The sequence below is a fragment of the Anguilla rostrata genome, chromosome 5, assembly GCF_018555375.3.
Source record: "Anguilla rostrata isolate EN2019 chromosome 5, ASM1855537v3, whole genome shotgun sequence".
Taxonomy (NCBI): Eukaryota; Metazoa; Chordata; class Actinopteri; order Anguilliformes; family Anguillidae; genus Anguilla; species Anguilla rostrata.
The window spans coordinates 46,936,442-46,952,163 of NC_057937.1; the positions used below are offsets into that span (position 1 = coordinate 46,936,442).

At 41.3% G+C, this 15,722-nt stretch overlaps 2 protein-coding genes across 4 annotated transcripts; one reads left to right on the top strand and one right to left on the bottom strand.

Moving 5' to 3' along the window:
* The first annotated feature begins 161 nt into the window (after nucleotides 1–161).
* On the top strand, nucleotides 162–9,035 carry rasl12 (RAS-like, family 12). 2 transcript variants are annotated; one of them, XM_064336664.1, is made up of 6 exons: nucleotides 162–479; nucleotides 651–767; nucleotides 1,168–1,224; nucleotides 1,757–1,830; nucleotides 6,021–6,211; nucleotides 7,119–9,035. In XM_064336664.1, the coding sequence occupies exons 2-6, from the start codon at nucleotides 656–658 to the stop codon at nucleotides 7,456–7,458; spliced, it is 774 nt and encodes a 257-aa protein (XP_064192734.1). In that variant the 5' UTR covers nucleotides 162–479; nucleotides 651–655; the 3' UTR covers nucleotides 7,459–9,035. The 2 variants fall into 2 exon arrangements, with proteins under 2 accessions (XP_064192734.1, XP_064192733.1); XM_064336663.1 differs by having other exon boundaries at nucleotides 656–767.
* Nucleotides 8,803–15,680, bottom strand: si:cabz01068815.1 (solute carrier family 51 subunit beta). Of its 2 annotated transcripts, none has more exons than XM_064336662.1 (6): nucleotides 14,470–15,680; nucleotides 13,485–13,552; nucleotides 11,827–12,198; nucleotides 11,195–11,287; nucleotides 10,157–10,247; nucleotides 8,803–9,724 (listed from the first exon to the last, which is right to left on the bottom strand). In XM_064336662.1, the coding sequence occupies exons 2-6, from the start codon at nucleotides 13,522–13,524 to the stop codon at nucleotides 9,478–9,480; spliced, it is 843 nt and encodes a 280-aa protein (XP_064192732.1). In that variant the 5' UTR covers nucleotides 13,525–13,552; nucleotides 14,470–15,680; the 3' UTR covers nucleotides 8,803–9,477. The 2 variants fall into 2 exon arrangements, with proteins under 2 accessions (XP_064192732.1, XP_064192731.1); XM_064336661.1 differs by having other exon boundaries at nucleotides 11,195–11,329.
* Nucleotides 15,681–15,722: the final 42 nt, after the last annotated feature.

A 15,722-nucleotide genomic window follows, 5' to 3' on the forward strand; every position in this document is an offset into this window, starting at 1 on the left:
TTTTCACATATTCTATATTCTGAATAGGGTGGTTATACATTGTCTGTGTTTACTGAGACAGGCCATGCCGTATATTTCTGCATTGTTAATTTAGAAAGAACTGCGCAGTTTCCCTACAAGGAATTTGGCAGTCAATCAAATACGTATGCACATTCCTCTGTAAATCTTAGCCTTTTTATTCCTTCATTCGGCGCCAGCTTTGACTAGTCATGCTGCGGAGGAATATGGCTTCTGAATTTCACAAGACAGGACTGTCTTTAAAACTTATCTGACGCGATAGTCATTGATTTAAACATAGATAAACATGGATAAGCCAAAAAGGAAAATAATTGGACATCGCGTCTGACAGAAACAGGGAAACAAGATACCTCAAGACAAAAGTATATCAATATAGGTCGTTCAGCATTCAATCGAGTTCGTTTCGTTTAAAATAAAACTTTTACTTTTAACCATTTCTGTGAACTGGAGAATATTGAAAGGTAAAACAAAAGCGCGCGTCGGATACATTTTTGAGACAACGCGCAGGCTGTTAATAGACGTTAATAATGCTTATTTTACTGCAAATGGTCAGTGTTTCTGTTTGTCAATCATATGTTCGGTGCGTTCTATTGCACATCGAATTTAAATCATGTTTCATTGTATTTTGTAAGCACAGATGACTTCAAAATTTGGGAAAATACGGACCTGCAATATTGTCCCAGCGCCAGACAGAGGACAAGCTGAATGCAATATCGCTCTTTTAGGAATTACTGGCTCGGGAAAGTCAGGTAGGCTACCTGATCAACAGATATGTCATACATATTTTAGTTTGTAAGAGTTTATTTACTAGTTTGTGTATTGTGTTTCAGTGTATAAAGGTTCACACGTTTCTCAAAATAAATTTCTGAAAACGTATGCCAAATGTGTTCAAAGCTCTGTCGAAGCGAAATTCCTGCCATGGACGGTAGTGCAGTTTTGTGTCCGAATTGCTTGTCATGTCACTGTTTTGGGCTGACAGAAATTCACACAGCAAGAAATAAAAGTGTACGATAGTAAAAATTAGTTCATGGCAACTGAGAAACTGTAATTGTGTGTGAGCGCGTGCGCGCGTTATTTCCCGTCTTGTGAATTCTGTAAAAAGAGCATAAAGCATGGTCTGAACCTAATCAAGAAATCTTTCGTCTGCAGCCCTTACAGTGAAGTTTCTCACTAAGCGCTTTATCAGTGAATATGACCCTAATCTAGGTAAGTTTTATTCTAATGAAAAAGCAATTTTTGTACAGTATACATTAAGTAACATTTTTATGTAGATTTGGTTTGTATTTTAAAGTTAAATGAACTTTCTTACATTACAGTTCATCTTTTTCTGAATACCTAGCATAACAGGTTACATAATGTAGCATTTGGCTTTGATTTTGGCAGCGGCAGCTCCTGTAGTACAAAACAAATGTTCTCACTAAAAAGGATCTTCTAAAAAAGTCTGTTTTGGTGTGCATTCACAGTGATTACACACATTGGTGCATGGTAGGATCTATTATTAATGCATGATATGAATATTTATTTTCATTATGCAAATAAAGCTGAAACATGGATACAGTCCAAAGACTTTAAGGGATATAATCAGGCCTACGTTCCAGCTGCAAGTTGTAAATAAAGTGCTCTGTGATATTTTTTTTTAAATTAAGCTGTAAATGAATGATAAAATAGCACATAAAATAACAGTGAAAGAAACTACTTAAATGCATTGCATTAATGAAACAATAAAACTGTGTTTTAGAAGATACGTATACTTCGGAAGAGATTGTGGATCAACAGCCTGTTCTTGTGAAACTTATGGACACAGCTGACCAGGTAGGTATATAAACATGGTTAGACTTTGAAGTTCACAAGTAAATGTCTTTTGCTCACCCTCTCCTGAATTTTATAAGAAGTATCTTTTGCTTTGTTCCTATGAAGTTAGATTGGACGCAGAGTTCACTTTATGGCGTTTGTTGATATTATTTCATTTTTATTGAATGTTTAAGATTGGCCTGGACAGCTTTTGTGTGAGATGAAGGATATTTTAGACACAGAGGTTTCTGATGACCTGCCAGAATTACAGTGGCATGGATCCATATCTATTGCAAGAAAATACACTTCAAGTAACTTCAAAGTAGCTTGTACAGTGAAGTTATGCCTCCTGAGGTTCTAGATGTATATAGTGCCCAATTATTCTTTAAAGCATCAAGTTAAATTGTAGATTTGTTTCGTAGGACCCTGCAACCTGAGCTAAAGGAAATTGTGGCAAAGCTAACTATATCAACATTAGTACCAGGGCTTTTTGGTTTTCGGGAGTGAGGAGCTTGCACTGCTTAAGAACTGAGAAGTAAAGAAGTACCAGCAGGATATGAAACTGATTTTTAGGTTCAGAATTGTACACAAACACTATGCAATTATTCTAGTAAACTGTATAGCATCTGGAAACAACATCATTGTATAATAAAATTAACTAGTACTCATTAGTTGATTTTTTACATTTGATCACAAACCCCCAAATGCCCTTTTTTTACCTGCCATTATAATGTCAGCAGAAACTTCTTGGTCAGAAATGTCTGCAAGTACCTAAAATATCCTTCATCGCACACAAAAACTGTCAATGCTAATCTAAAACACACTAAAACTAAAACAGTATTTTTAAAAAAAGGAATGAACCATCCCTTTAAGGCACACAAAAGATAAAAAGAACAACCCTTGACTGCACAAACTCATGGCTTATTCTGGTTTTCTCTCGAGATGTGCCTCCTGTTGGTACACGTTTTCAGTCCTTAATTTTCATCACTGGTTTGTCCCTGTCCCTCTCAGAACTCACTGCAGATGTTTTACTTGTTCTAAAGATTTCAACCAAGTGATGAGTGCTTTGAAGCAAGCAAGAACAAAAATGCTCTATGCTGTCATCATCTAGAAAAAAGGCTGAATAGTTTTGTTGCAGTAACTTCACTGTTTGACAGTTATAAACCTTTCTCTTTGAAATACATGCAAATATTTGTGCTGGTTTTTGTGGTTGCTTAAAAATCAGCAATCAGGACATCAGGAGCTGAGTTACAATGGAAATCGGCAAACCTTGTGGCTCTCCAGGACCCAGTCTGGGACCCATGCCTTCAACTATCGATTTTTTTTTAAGGTTCTTATAAATCCCTCAAAAAAGTTCTAAGTACTGCAAAAGACATCAAATGTTGGGTGGAAACCATTCACAGACAATTTTATGGAACTGGTCTAGTATGAGTAGGGATCAGACTGGCAAGTTTTACAAACACATTACATTACATTACATTACATTACATTACAGGCATTTGGCAGACGCTCTTATCCAGAGCGACGTACAACAAAGTGTATAACCATAACCAGGAACAAGTATGACGAAACCCCTAGAGAGAAGTACCGGTCCAAGTACAGGGAACAACCACATAGTTCAACCTGGACCCTGGTGGTTAAACTGATTAACACTAACAACGAGAACGGCAACAACACAATCTATGGAAAAATAAAAATAAATAAAAATACAAGTAGTCGTTAAGACTGGCGCATCAACTAAGTCACCTATTAAACAGCTGCCTAGTTACAACCCTAAGTTTAGTCATTTACAGGGGGGGAAGGGATGGGGAGAGGTGCAGCCTGAAGAGGTGGGTCTTCAGTCGTCGTTTGAAATGGGTCACAGTCTCAGCTGTTCTGACCTCCACAGGGAGGTCATTCCACCATCGTGGGGCCAGAACAGAGAGGAGACGTGTTCTGGAAGTGCAGGTGCGAAGAGGGGGAGGTGCTAGGCGTCCTGAGGTAGCAGAACGGAGGGATCTGGCTGGCATGTAGGGTTTGAATATCTTTTGAAGGTATGCTGGGGCTGATCCCTTGACTGCCTGGTATGCTAGAACCAATGTTTTGAATTTGATGCGAGCTATAACAGGCAGCCAGTGGAGGGTAGTGAGCAGGGGAGTTACGTGGGAGTGTCTGGGGAGGTTGAAGACCAGACGAGCCGCAGCATTCTGAATGAGCTGCAGGGGTCTGGTGGCAGATGCCGGTAGTCCAGCCAGAAGAGAGTTGCAGTAGTCCAGGCGGGATAGAACCATTGCTTGGACCAGGAGCTGGGTTGAGTAGGTGGTGAGAAAGGGGCGGATTCTGCGGATGTTGTATAGGAAAAATCTGCATGCCCGGGTTACTGCTGCAATGTTCTTGGAGAGGGACAGCCTGTTGTCCATCATCACTCCGAGATTCTTGGCGCAGGGTGATGATGTCACTACAGTGTCCCCTAAGGAAATGGAAAAGTCGAGGAGGGGAGAGGTTGGAGCAGGAATAAAGATTAGCTCCGTCTTTCCCGGGTTGAGCTTCAGGTGGTGATTGTCCATCCAGCTCTCAGGCAAGCGGAGATGCGGGCGGGGACCTGTGTGTCCGATGGGGAGAAGGAGAGAAAGAGTTGCGTGTCGTCAGCATAGGAATGATAGGACAAGCCATGGGCAGATATTACAGGGCCAAGGGATCTGGTGTACATGGAAAAGAGAAGGGGACCAAGGACTGAGCCCTGGGGAACTCCGGTGGTGAGGGGACGGGGTGGTGATACCTTACCCACCCAGGCAACCTGGAAGGAGCGGTCAGAGAGGTAGGACTCAATCCAGTCAAGGACTGTGCCGCGGATCCCTGTTGCTGCCAGGGAGGACAGGAGGGTAGAGTGGTCCACAGTGTCAAATGCAGCGGAGAGGTCTAGGAGAATCAGGACAGAGGAGAGGGAGGCTGCTCGTGCGGCATGGAGTGACTCACTGACCGAGAGGAGTGCAGTCTCAGTCGAGTGGCCAGGCCTGAAGCCAGACTGGTGGGGATCAAGCAGGTTGTTCTCAGAGAAATAAGCAGAGAGCTGGTTAGATGCAGCACGTTCGAGTGTTTTGGATAGGAAAGGGAGGAGAGATACCGGGCGGTAGTTTTGAATGACTGAAGGATCTAGTGTGGGTTTCTTCAGCAGCGGGGTGATGTGGGCCTTCTTGAAGGATGAGGGGAAACATCCAGAAGATAGGGATGAGTTCACGAGGGAGGCGACAAAAGGGAGGATGTCTGGTGTGATTGCTTGAAGGAGAGATGAGGGGATAGGGTCGAGGGCGCAGGTGGTAGGGCGGTGGGTGAGCAGAAGCTGGGAGACTTCAGTGTCTGAGAGGAGAGAAAATGTGGAGAAACAGGGGGCGGAGGACGCAGAGGGGGCGGAGGACGCAGAGGGGGCGGAGGACGCAGAGGGGGCAAAGGAGGTGCGGATGTCTGCAATCTTTTCGTCAAAGAATGCTGCAAAGTCATCTGCAGTGAAGGAAGACTGGGGTGGAGGAGGTGGCACGCTGAGGAGAGAAGAGAAAATAGAGAAAAGTTGACGAGGGTTAGAAATGGAGTTATGAATTTTGGTTTGGTAGAATTTTGCCTTAGCGGCAGTGACAGAAGAAGAGAACTCTTTCAGGAGAGACTGATAGGCTGAGAGGTCAGATGGGTCCCTGGATTTGGCCCACTTCCTCTCAGCAGCGCGGAGGGTGGCCCTGGAGGTGCGCAGGATGTCAGACATCCATGGACTGGGAGGGGATGAACGTGCTGGCCTAGGGACGAAGGGGCATAGGGAGTCGAGTGCTGAGGAGAGAGATGACGTCAGGGTGGAGGATGCAGAGTTAGTGGGGAGCTTGGAAAATGATTGAAGAGTGGGGAGGGAGGCAGTCACTCTGTGAGCAAGAGAAGAGGGTGATAGGGAGCGGAGGTTACGGCGGACAGTGACAGTGGGGATGGGAGGGGGAGAGGGAGGGTGTGGAGAGAGGGGGAGGGAGAAGGAGATGAAATGATGGTCATATCACAACACAAAAAGGTAAAGGTAGCGCATTGTACTAAAGACCCAGGTGGTTTTTCACAGGGGATTAATGGAGTTCATGGAGACTGGGGATCCACAGGCTGATGGAAAAACGTGTAGTGGACTCCTTAAGTAGTTAACCAAGGTACTTCTACCATATCTGTCATTTACTTCAATATCTCTGCATTTCCCTCCATAATTCCAGGATGGGCCAGTGAACTGTGGGCGCTATGTGACCTGGGCCACAGCCTTCCTGGTGGTCTACAGTATTGACAACCGGCGGAGCTTCGAGGGTTGCCAGCAGTATCTGGATGCAGTGACACTGCACACTAGGGGAATTCAGCCCAAACCAGTTCTCATCCTGGTGGGGAACAAGCTGGACATGGAGAGGTACAGGTATGGATTGTCATTGATTTATACCTGGGATGCATTTTATGAAAACAGTGTGATTTAAAGTGAATGTAATGTAAACTCGACATGCCCTTCCCCTCGCCTGTTCGGACACCTGTAGTCTGTCTGCGCCAGACGCATATGTGGTGCAGTCCATTGACAAAATGACTGCAAAGCTCAGCTGGCGGACTGCAGAATGAAAATAACGTTGGCTGGCTACAGTACATGCATATTTCTGAGGACATGCGTGATGCTCTGTGCTCTCCTGATTTCCAGGGGGATTTTGCAGTGTTAGAAATGGCCTATGAATACAATTGGGCACTGCACATTAGGATCAAGAAGAATAGAAGGTGTAAAACAATCACATTATTTAAAATTGCATGTTGCTCTGTTGTTTATAGGAGAATGTATTGTAAATCATTATTACGTTTTTTAATGAAGAGTTTAATTCGTGTAGTATAGCTGAAAAGGAAAATGTCTGATCCAGATTGATCCTTTTTTAGACAATGCCGTTTTTGACTTGCAGGCCTCTTGTATCAGTCAATCTGAATTCACAGAATCAGTTTAATGTGTATAGTCCTGACAAGATAATCAACACAGGTGTTCAGCTGAATGTAGTTTATGCAATGACTGGATAATTTGGACGTGTGTTTATGAAAGTATATCTGTGGATACTTGTTTGGGTCTGTAACCATGGGAGTCAGTATCTCGGTCTCCAGGATGTCCTCTTCGTGCATTATTGGGCAATACATTATATTTAATCTTGCTGATAATATAGCTTGTGGTCTGAAGCCTGATTTAGCATGATCAAATACTTCTTTGATGGTTATGATGTTACTCCAGACTGTTGAGAGTGAGTAAAGCGAGATGTTGGAGGTGTGCCTAAGGTGGAGCTGTGTGTTCTCTGCCTCAGGCAGGTGAGCAAGTCTGATGGGGTGGACCTGGCCTCGCGGTACAGCTGTCTGTTCTTCGAGGTGTCGGCCTGTCTGGACTTTGCCTCGGTGCAGAACGTGTTCCATGAGGCGGTGCGGGAGGCTCGGCGAGAGGCGGAGAGGGCCCTGCCCGTCCGGCCCCTCTTCATCAGCGAGGACAGGCCCGTGATGAGCCTGGCCTCCGCATCGCTCCTCACCCCCTGCTTCAAAGAGCTGCCCTCCCCGGCCACCGCCAAGCTGGTCACCGTGAAATCCTCACGGGCACAGAGCAAACGCCGCGCCCCTACACTCACGCTCTTGAAGGGCTTCAAGATCTTCTGAACTTCCTCTGCCAGGACTCTTTCTGTAGGAGCTCTACTCCCAACTTTATGTTTCCTTTATGTGTCTGATTTTTCTGACTCTGACTGACTTTGTATGTGCTTTAGTTGAGAGGTTGAACTACATTAGTCTAAAATGTGTTGACATAATGCAAATGGAATGTGAATCCTAATGAGATCTCTTAAGGGAGACCATTGTGATCCCTTTAAATGGAAGATGATATGTTTGCACCTGAGTGTTTAGCTCAGATGAAAGAGGAGCAGATGGCAGAGGGTGTCAGACTTGCATTAATAACTGAATGTGCTTGTGCCACAAGAATTTGCTGAGATGCTTCCACTCAAGATCCTATATGTGGAAACGGCAGCATTTAAATGCAGTGGTAGGTTTACAGAACTGCACTGACTAATTTAGTCTTTTTTGCAAAGTGGTCTGCTGAAAGGTTTGAATATTTTTTTTATAAAAATGAACATATGAATGTAGTTTTTATTCTTTTGATCTATGCAGCTGTTTTAACTTAACAGCAAAGACTCTTTGTGAAGCTGTCTTCTGAAGCACTTGATGGTTATAAGCCTCACCTTTAAAATGTTGAGGGCAGTTAATTTATGAATGTTGTATACGTTTTTTAAGAAAGTGAGGAAGATCAGCCTGTTAAATTTTGCGTTTATTTACTGATTCCATCAGCTATTTAGTTTGACACAGAAACATTTCTTTGTATTTGGAATTATCCATATTAGTTTTCTTAGTATTTACTTTTTCCAGACAATGCGCTTTTCAGTGGTCTAACATGCAAAGATTAAAGTAGATTATTTCATATTAAGACTTAAACATCAATCAGCTTGTGACTGCTTTCTAATGTTAACCAGCACAAGTTCAGATCAAGCAGATTTGTAGCCAGTGTTTTATTACTGAGGTACAGCTAATCATAGCCATAGTTAAATTACTGGGCTAGAAGATCAAGGTCATGCTTCTTTGTTTTTTTTTTTTTTTACATGATTACTTTTTCTGTGTGCCATTTTGCCCCTATAAAAGACAATGTTTATTATATTGGAGTCACAATTTGGATTTACTACATGCAGATTATATCATAAAACATCAAAGCAGAGCATGTCATATCTGATGAGGTGTTCAATAAGATTATTTTATGAACATTAACATCTGTTGGTCATATGCAAAACAGCATTGCATATATTTGATCTGTGGCCATATTATTATTATTTGATCTTTTGCAATATTATGTTTGCTTTTGACTAATCTACAGATTTAAAGCTCTAGTTTATCGGAAACTATGCAAAACAATTTATTGTAAATGGTTACACTTGAACTTAGATCAAAAGACTGAAGGCCAAGCATTTTTAAACATTTATTATGTTAAAAATAAGTATGTACAATCCTACTTTGTTTCTTTTGATATACAAATCATATATAATTTTAACCAACTGTTTTTGGGAAAGGTAGATATTATATATACAAAGTTCTCACTCGTTTTTATTGTCTCATGTTGAGTGGTCAAGAGCTAGTAGCATCACTGTACTGTATGCCATTCCCCCAGGTGAATAAACTTTTAGAAGTGAATGGTACAACTGAAAGATTACGCTGTTCTCATGATCACACCAACACATCTCAAAAACATTCAGAAGTCACATGCTGTATTTGTGTGGTATTATGCAAAAGACATCATTTACATTGCAATTTGTGCTATATCTGTCACTGTTTCTTTTGATGAAAGGGTGATGACATTGTTCAAACAAATGCAATTGGAAATATAAATGCAGCAATACTTAATGGCCAACTGCATGTCTTGTCTTTTGCGAGTGAAATACCTAAATCCAGCATGCGATGGCTGTTTGTGACAGAGAGGGAAAGCAACACAAGGAGTAGAGAGATGGATAGGCTTAACCCAGACGATCTCACTGTTCCGAATTCCTTTCACCTTGCGCTGTTCATTAACAAAAGAAAAGCTTTCAAGGTACTGTTTCTATCAGGAAGAGGAGGGGAGTGAACTCAGTGCTCTGGTCGGCCATTTTACACGTCCTCCTCCGGAGCGTCCGGGTACAGGGCCGTCACGTTCCCATCCTTCCACTTGAGGATGACTTCTCCAGCCCTCAGCTCTCCCATCTCGCAGCTCTCCGTGGCCGGCTTCTCGCTGGGCTGGCTGTGCTGAGAGGGAGCGCCATGGGCCTGTTTGAGCACAACCATGCCCTGCAGCTCCTCCGCCCGCGCTGTCTGGGCTGCAGCGGCAGCCTTGTATTGGCCAATCTTCTTCCTGTTCCTGAACAGAGGCGGTGAGGTCAGGAGCACACCACGACTCCGGCACAGCCGGAATCGCATCATTAAAGAGGACCTTATCCAGGGATTTATACACTACTGCAGTTGATTTAGAAGGAATTCACTTCTGCGTGGACAAAAGGTTATTGGCATGGCAGGTAGGCCATCTGCCAAGTAACAGGTTGGCAGGACTTACTCCATACTTATACAGGACTGAGAGTTTAGCACTTCTCAGGCTCTTAACATATTCAACATTGGACAGTAATGCATTATTTGAAAAATGAATATAAATTTAATCAAGTCAATTGTAACCAGAGCATAAAAATCAGTTCATGGTCTATCATTCCATCATTCCGCACACATGTAGATTTTATTTTTCCATTTAGTTAGTTTTTATCCTGATGCATAACCTTAAAACTAATGGGAAAGCACTCACCAGTTTGCCATTGATCCCATGGCAAATAGCAGGCAGCCCAGCAGGAGTGCTCCTGTAGACAGGGCCAGCATTGCGTATGTCCATGGAGACGCTGCAAAATGAACAGGTATGATGATAATGCGGTGAATGAGAGTTCCTATTATGCACACTTTAAGAAATTGAAGGGGTAATAACAGACAACGTAATAATTCAATCCAAGTGAGCACTTTGCATTTTACTGGCAGAGGTAGATAAGACTTTACACGCAGGTGAATCTCTGAAATGGTTTTACAATTATTATGCCCTTTTATGGCAAGAGCATGGTGACATAATCCTGTATGACAGTGAAGATATGAAAATGAATTTTGAATGAATGACACTTCCTCATGTTGTTATCTCAGTCTGGCTTTATGACAGGTTACTGATGAATGCTTGGAGAATGCAGGCCTCTGTCTTCAGCTATAACAGACAACTCCTCAAGGCCAATATGGGCACTTAAGTCTCAGGTTAAAAGCCTGACAAAATTTTTAACTAAAATAAGTTACTGAACATTTTTGTGGTTAAAACATTTCAGCAGAGCATGTTTGGAGAAGATGGCCGTCTACAGCCTGCTCAACTTCATTGCGCCAGAGTTCTCCCATGTAATGCCATGCATGTATGCACTTCCCCTAACCATCACTCTCATAGTGATCATCTGTTACTTACACTGCCTATCTATCCCTTTGCATGACTTGACATAGTTTTACTGCACTTCTTCACCACTTCCAATGAACCACAGGGTCATTTAAAGATTATTTTACAACACTGGAAGAAAAAAAATGGCAGCATAAAAACATTTTATCAGATTAATAAATAGGAACATTCCATACCAGGACATTTACCCAAATATAAACCACTGCTAAAATTATACGAAGAATGAATCAAACCTGAGAAACCTCAACTGTGGTAAAAAAAAGAAGTATTCACACCCTTCTTTCTTGATTGATTTTTGACGTTTACCTTGCATGGTGGAAATTCAACATTCAATAGAAAGGCAGGCAGCAAAATAAAGACACTCACAGTCTTCTGTGCGGTAGTACCATCTGTAGTAGTGTCTCTGCTCTTCAGTCATGGTGCCCTCTTCCGCGTAATCATACTCTGTTTCCGAGTAGTCTGTTGGTAAGACATATGGCTCATCCGATGCCCTTTTGAATCCTGTGGGTCCATTACAAACAAGAATGTTTAAATCACCATGTTAATGTTCCCATCCTAGGCCATGTGACCATGAGGTGGTGTCACCATGGACAAGGTATTTGATGCCTTTGATATCACACTGAAGGACACTGAGTCCATTCCTCACTGCTGAGACGCTTGGCAGAGGTTGCACATGAAAAGCTATAAACAAGCTGTAAACTGTTGAACAGGTAAAAAGTTGGCCCTTCTTTCTATTCCATAACCATAACTATATGTTCAGTAAAGCACATGCACAGGAGAAAGTTCTTGCCAAAGCTACTGTGAGGCAATAAAGTATACTATCCACATACTGGTACAGAAGTCTCAGAAAGTTATGCATTTGAGTACACAAAAGACAGAAGTAGATGAAATATCTTTCAGTCTTCACCAATAAATCATCATCCGAGAGTTCCATACAGGTATGCAGGCACCATTCTTTGCTGAGTTCTTTATGCCAACTTTCCCCAGAACTTACTTACTCAGGCTTTCCTGACAGATGTTGCCTTCTTCAAGGGATCTCCACTTGGATAGTTTGTTTTCATGTGACAGGGACAAGTCTTTCCCATCTGTGGTTAGCTTCAGGGAGCTGCTGTGGCTGACCAGCCAGTTACTACGGCAGTGCCACCAGAGGCCTTCGCTGCCATTGCAGGATGCAGTGAGGACAGGATTCATCTGGTGGCTGGACAGACACCTTGCCGTGCCCCTGTTCACCAGCAAGCGGCCGTCCTCCCAGAACCACTGCTGAAAGTGAGAGTCCAGGTCACAGCGCCACAGCTGCACACGGTCACTCCCACGGGAGTCTTGCAAGCACAGGCCATGAATGGTATTGTAGATCATGAAGCTTCTCGTCACTGTAATATTATGCAGACACATACCATATTATGTCCACCAGGTACAGTGTGTAAGTCAATTTACTTAACTGTTAAGCCAGATTTAATAAAAATTATTCCATTAGCACACTGTAATGAGAAGAAAATCACAGATACTGAAGAAATATACAAGTGCTACCAGCAGACTGATATTTAGTGAGGTCCATAAGTACTTGGACAGAGACATAATTTTGGTTGTTTTGGCAGTGTACTCCATCACATTGGATTATAAATTAAACAATGAATGTAAGGTTAAAGAGTAGACTGTAAGGTGTAATTTGAGGGTATTTACATCCAGCAGGCAATCCATGTTGGAAATACAGCCCTTTTTATACATAGTCCCCCCATTTTTTGGGGCATAAAGTCATTGAACAATTGGCTGCTCAGCTATTTCTTGGGCAGCTGTGTTGTTGGATCATTAGTTCATGCACAAGAAAGCTAACAATAGGTCCAGAGTTGATTCTAGGCGTGGCATTTGGATGTACATTCTGTCGCTTTTGTTTCTCAATGACCAAAGAAGTGTAAATGCCAGTAAAGCAGGCCATCATGAGGCTGACAAAATAAACTGATTGGTATATTGTTAAGAAGCAAGAATGCACTGGTGAGCTCAGTAATAGCAAATAGCCTGGAAGACCATAAAAAACCACTGTTGCGGATAGCAAAAGCATACTTTCGACTGCAAAGAAAAACCCCTTTTCAACTGTCAAACAGATCGAGAACACTCTCCAGGAAGAAGGCATAGATGTACCATAAAAAAGAGACTACACCAGCATAACCTTAAGGGTTCTATGCAGGAGAAAAGTCTTATGAACAGATTGGATTTAACCTGTACCAAAGTGATGGAAAGAGGGAAATGTGGAGAAAGAATGGAACTTCTCATGATCCAAAGCATAACACTTCATCTGTGAAACATGGGGGAGTGTTATGATTTGGATATTTATGGCTGCCACAGGAACTGGGTCACTTGTTATTATTGATGATATGACTGTTGAAGGCCTCAGCAGGATGAATTCTGAAGCAAAGAAAAACATCTTATCTGCTCTGATGCAACCAATTCCCTGAAATAAAAGCTGACAAGTCTGCACTTTAGCCTTATATTCATCATTTCATTTCAAATCCGAAGTACTGGAGTACAGAGCCAAAACAACAAAAAATGTGTCATTGTCCAAATACAGATCACACTGAAAATGATTGTAATAGAAGTCTAAAATGTTAGAAATTAGCAGCAGTATTGAATAGATATTGAAATAATGTATTCATTACTTTACCTGGTAACAGCAGGCTTAATACAATCCACATGCGCAACATTCTTCAATGTGAATGGAATTCCTAGAATCTATGAGCATAACCCAAGAGAGCTTTTAAAATAATTGCATCCAACAATGCATAACAATGCTGAATAACTGTTTCCCAGAGTAGTATTAATGTTAATGACTGACTGAATGTGAAGAACAAGTGAATGAGATGAAGCCACATCCGCTGACTAAGTATTGAACACCTTGGTCTTCAAACATGTACTGACAAGCATACAAACACCAAATTCTTCAAGAGCATATTAAGCCTTTTTATATTATATTTTTTATTATATTTAGCCTTTTATATTTATATTAATCTCTAAAACAAAAAAGCCTGAATCTGGAATGAATTAGCTGAATTACAAAAGAATGTTGTACAATCTTGTAAATTTTACATTGGCACACAGACAGCCATAGACAGTGCACAACGAAATTGAGTAGCAATCCCGACGACGCATTCAATCCTGATGCGTGTTGTGCGGCAGTTCTGACTGCAAGTCAATGCAGGCTTGAAACTAAATCCAGGTCTGAGAGCACATTTATTCTTGTTCCTTTTGGAAGCTTTTATATTCAGTCTTTCATTGCAAGGAAGCACAATTTTAGCAGCTAACAGCAGAATTTGCAATTCTGAATAACTGACTGAGGAAAGACAAAGTAATATTAATTTTGTGTCAAATCCAAAAAAAAAAATTGAAACATTATGCAGGCTGGAATGTTGAAGCAAAACATCCAACATTCTATTCAACACAACACATTCAACCCATTCACTACTCAAATTTATATTAACAGTTCTGTGGTTAGTCAATAGATCAGTCAGAACTATGGACCTGTGGGTTTAATCACACATCAAATTATGTTTAAGATTAACTTTGCACCTTATTAGAAAAAACTGCTAGATTTATTGTCTTACACCAAGAAACAAAATACAGAATATTACAGCATATGTGACAAGACTTACATCTGAGAGAGATGATTAGTAGTTCCGGGAGACAGACTGTCTGTAGTGACAAACTTAAGTGAAACAAAACTCGACAAGTAAGCTGCAGGAGTGAGCATGATCTCTGTTGAGTCATGCCCAACTCTTCTCGGATTTCCAAAGTTCAGGTGGGAGGGGATTATTCTACTAGAGATTCTGCTATTCATGCTGAATATAGTAAGATAACACAAGAACATAAAAATTATTTGATACCTTCAATGTGATTTCTTTTGTGATATTCAGGATTGAGTGATGGCATGCAGAAGGGAATACGTGTGAAAAGGGGCTAATGAGAAGATTTGAATAACTCCTGGCTGTTAGCATTATACCCCAGGCAGCCCCACTGAGAATGTACTGTTTGCATGCATTGAAAATGTCATTTCATCAATGCTAGAGATTCATATTATTTAGTGAAAAGCCATTCATTTGTGCCTTCCAACAGAATTCCATTTTAATTATAATAAATGAACATATCACAAATGGCTTGAAAAACGACACAAAAATCAGTGATGTTGCAACGAAACCATTATTTTAAAAAACCCTTTCAGAATGCAGCATCAGACAAGAATAAATTGTGACAATGTCTGTGTCTTAAGGATAACATTGGACGGTGAATTCTACTTACCCTGATTTAATGATTTTACTTGTTCTGAATACAATGGAGCAGTTAATAAGCTGCTGAATTTTAATTAAACTGAGCTGGGAAGCTAAGACAAACTGCCACCAACTGTCAGTCAAACGAAGCTAAGAAAAACGGTCACCAACCTATCGGTCAAACACCTCACAAATCAGTTTCTGTTAATATACATGTTCCTTTAATGTGCGAGTTGTAAAATTATTTTTATTCCTTTACGATGACCTGAGCTGCTGGGGAAAGGTGAATGACCCATCTGTCATTTCAGCGTAAGTGAAGGGACGAGGGGTCACCGGAATTTCACTGCAATTTCCTGGCACAGCCATTGTCAGTTGCTATCTGCCAATGCCCAAATGGGTATTTAAAACCAAATGAGAGAAGCAACCTTTTTACACATTTACATCACCAATAAAACCAAATATGACTGTTTGAAGAATCGTATTTTAAAGTGAAATACATTCTCAAATTATTTACAGGATTATCTACTTTTTTTGGAGGGGAGGAGGGGTGTTATTGTTTTTTAGATTGTGTCAGAGCAAAAAAAAAAAGAAAAAAGACTTACAAATCTTTATTAAAAAAGAAAAAAGAGAATTAAATAATT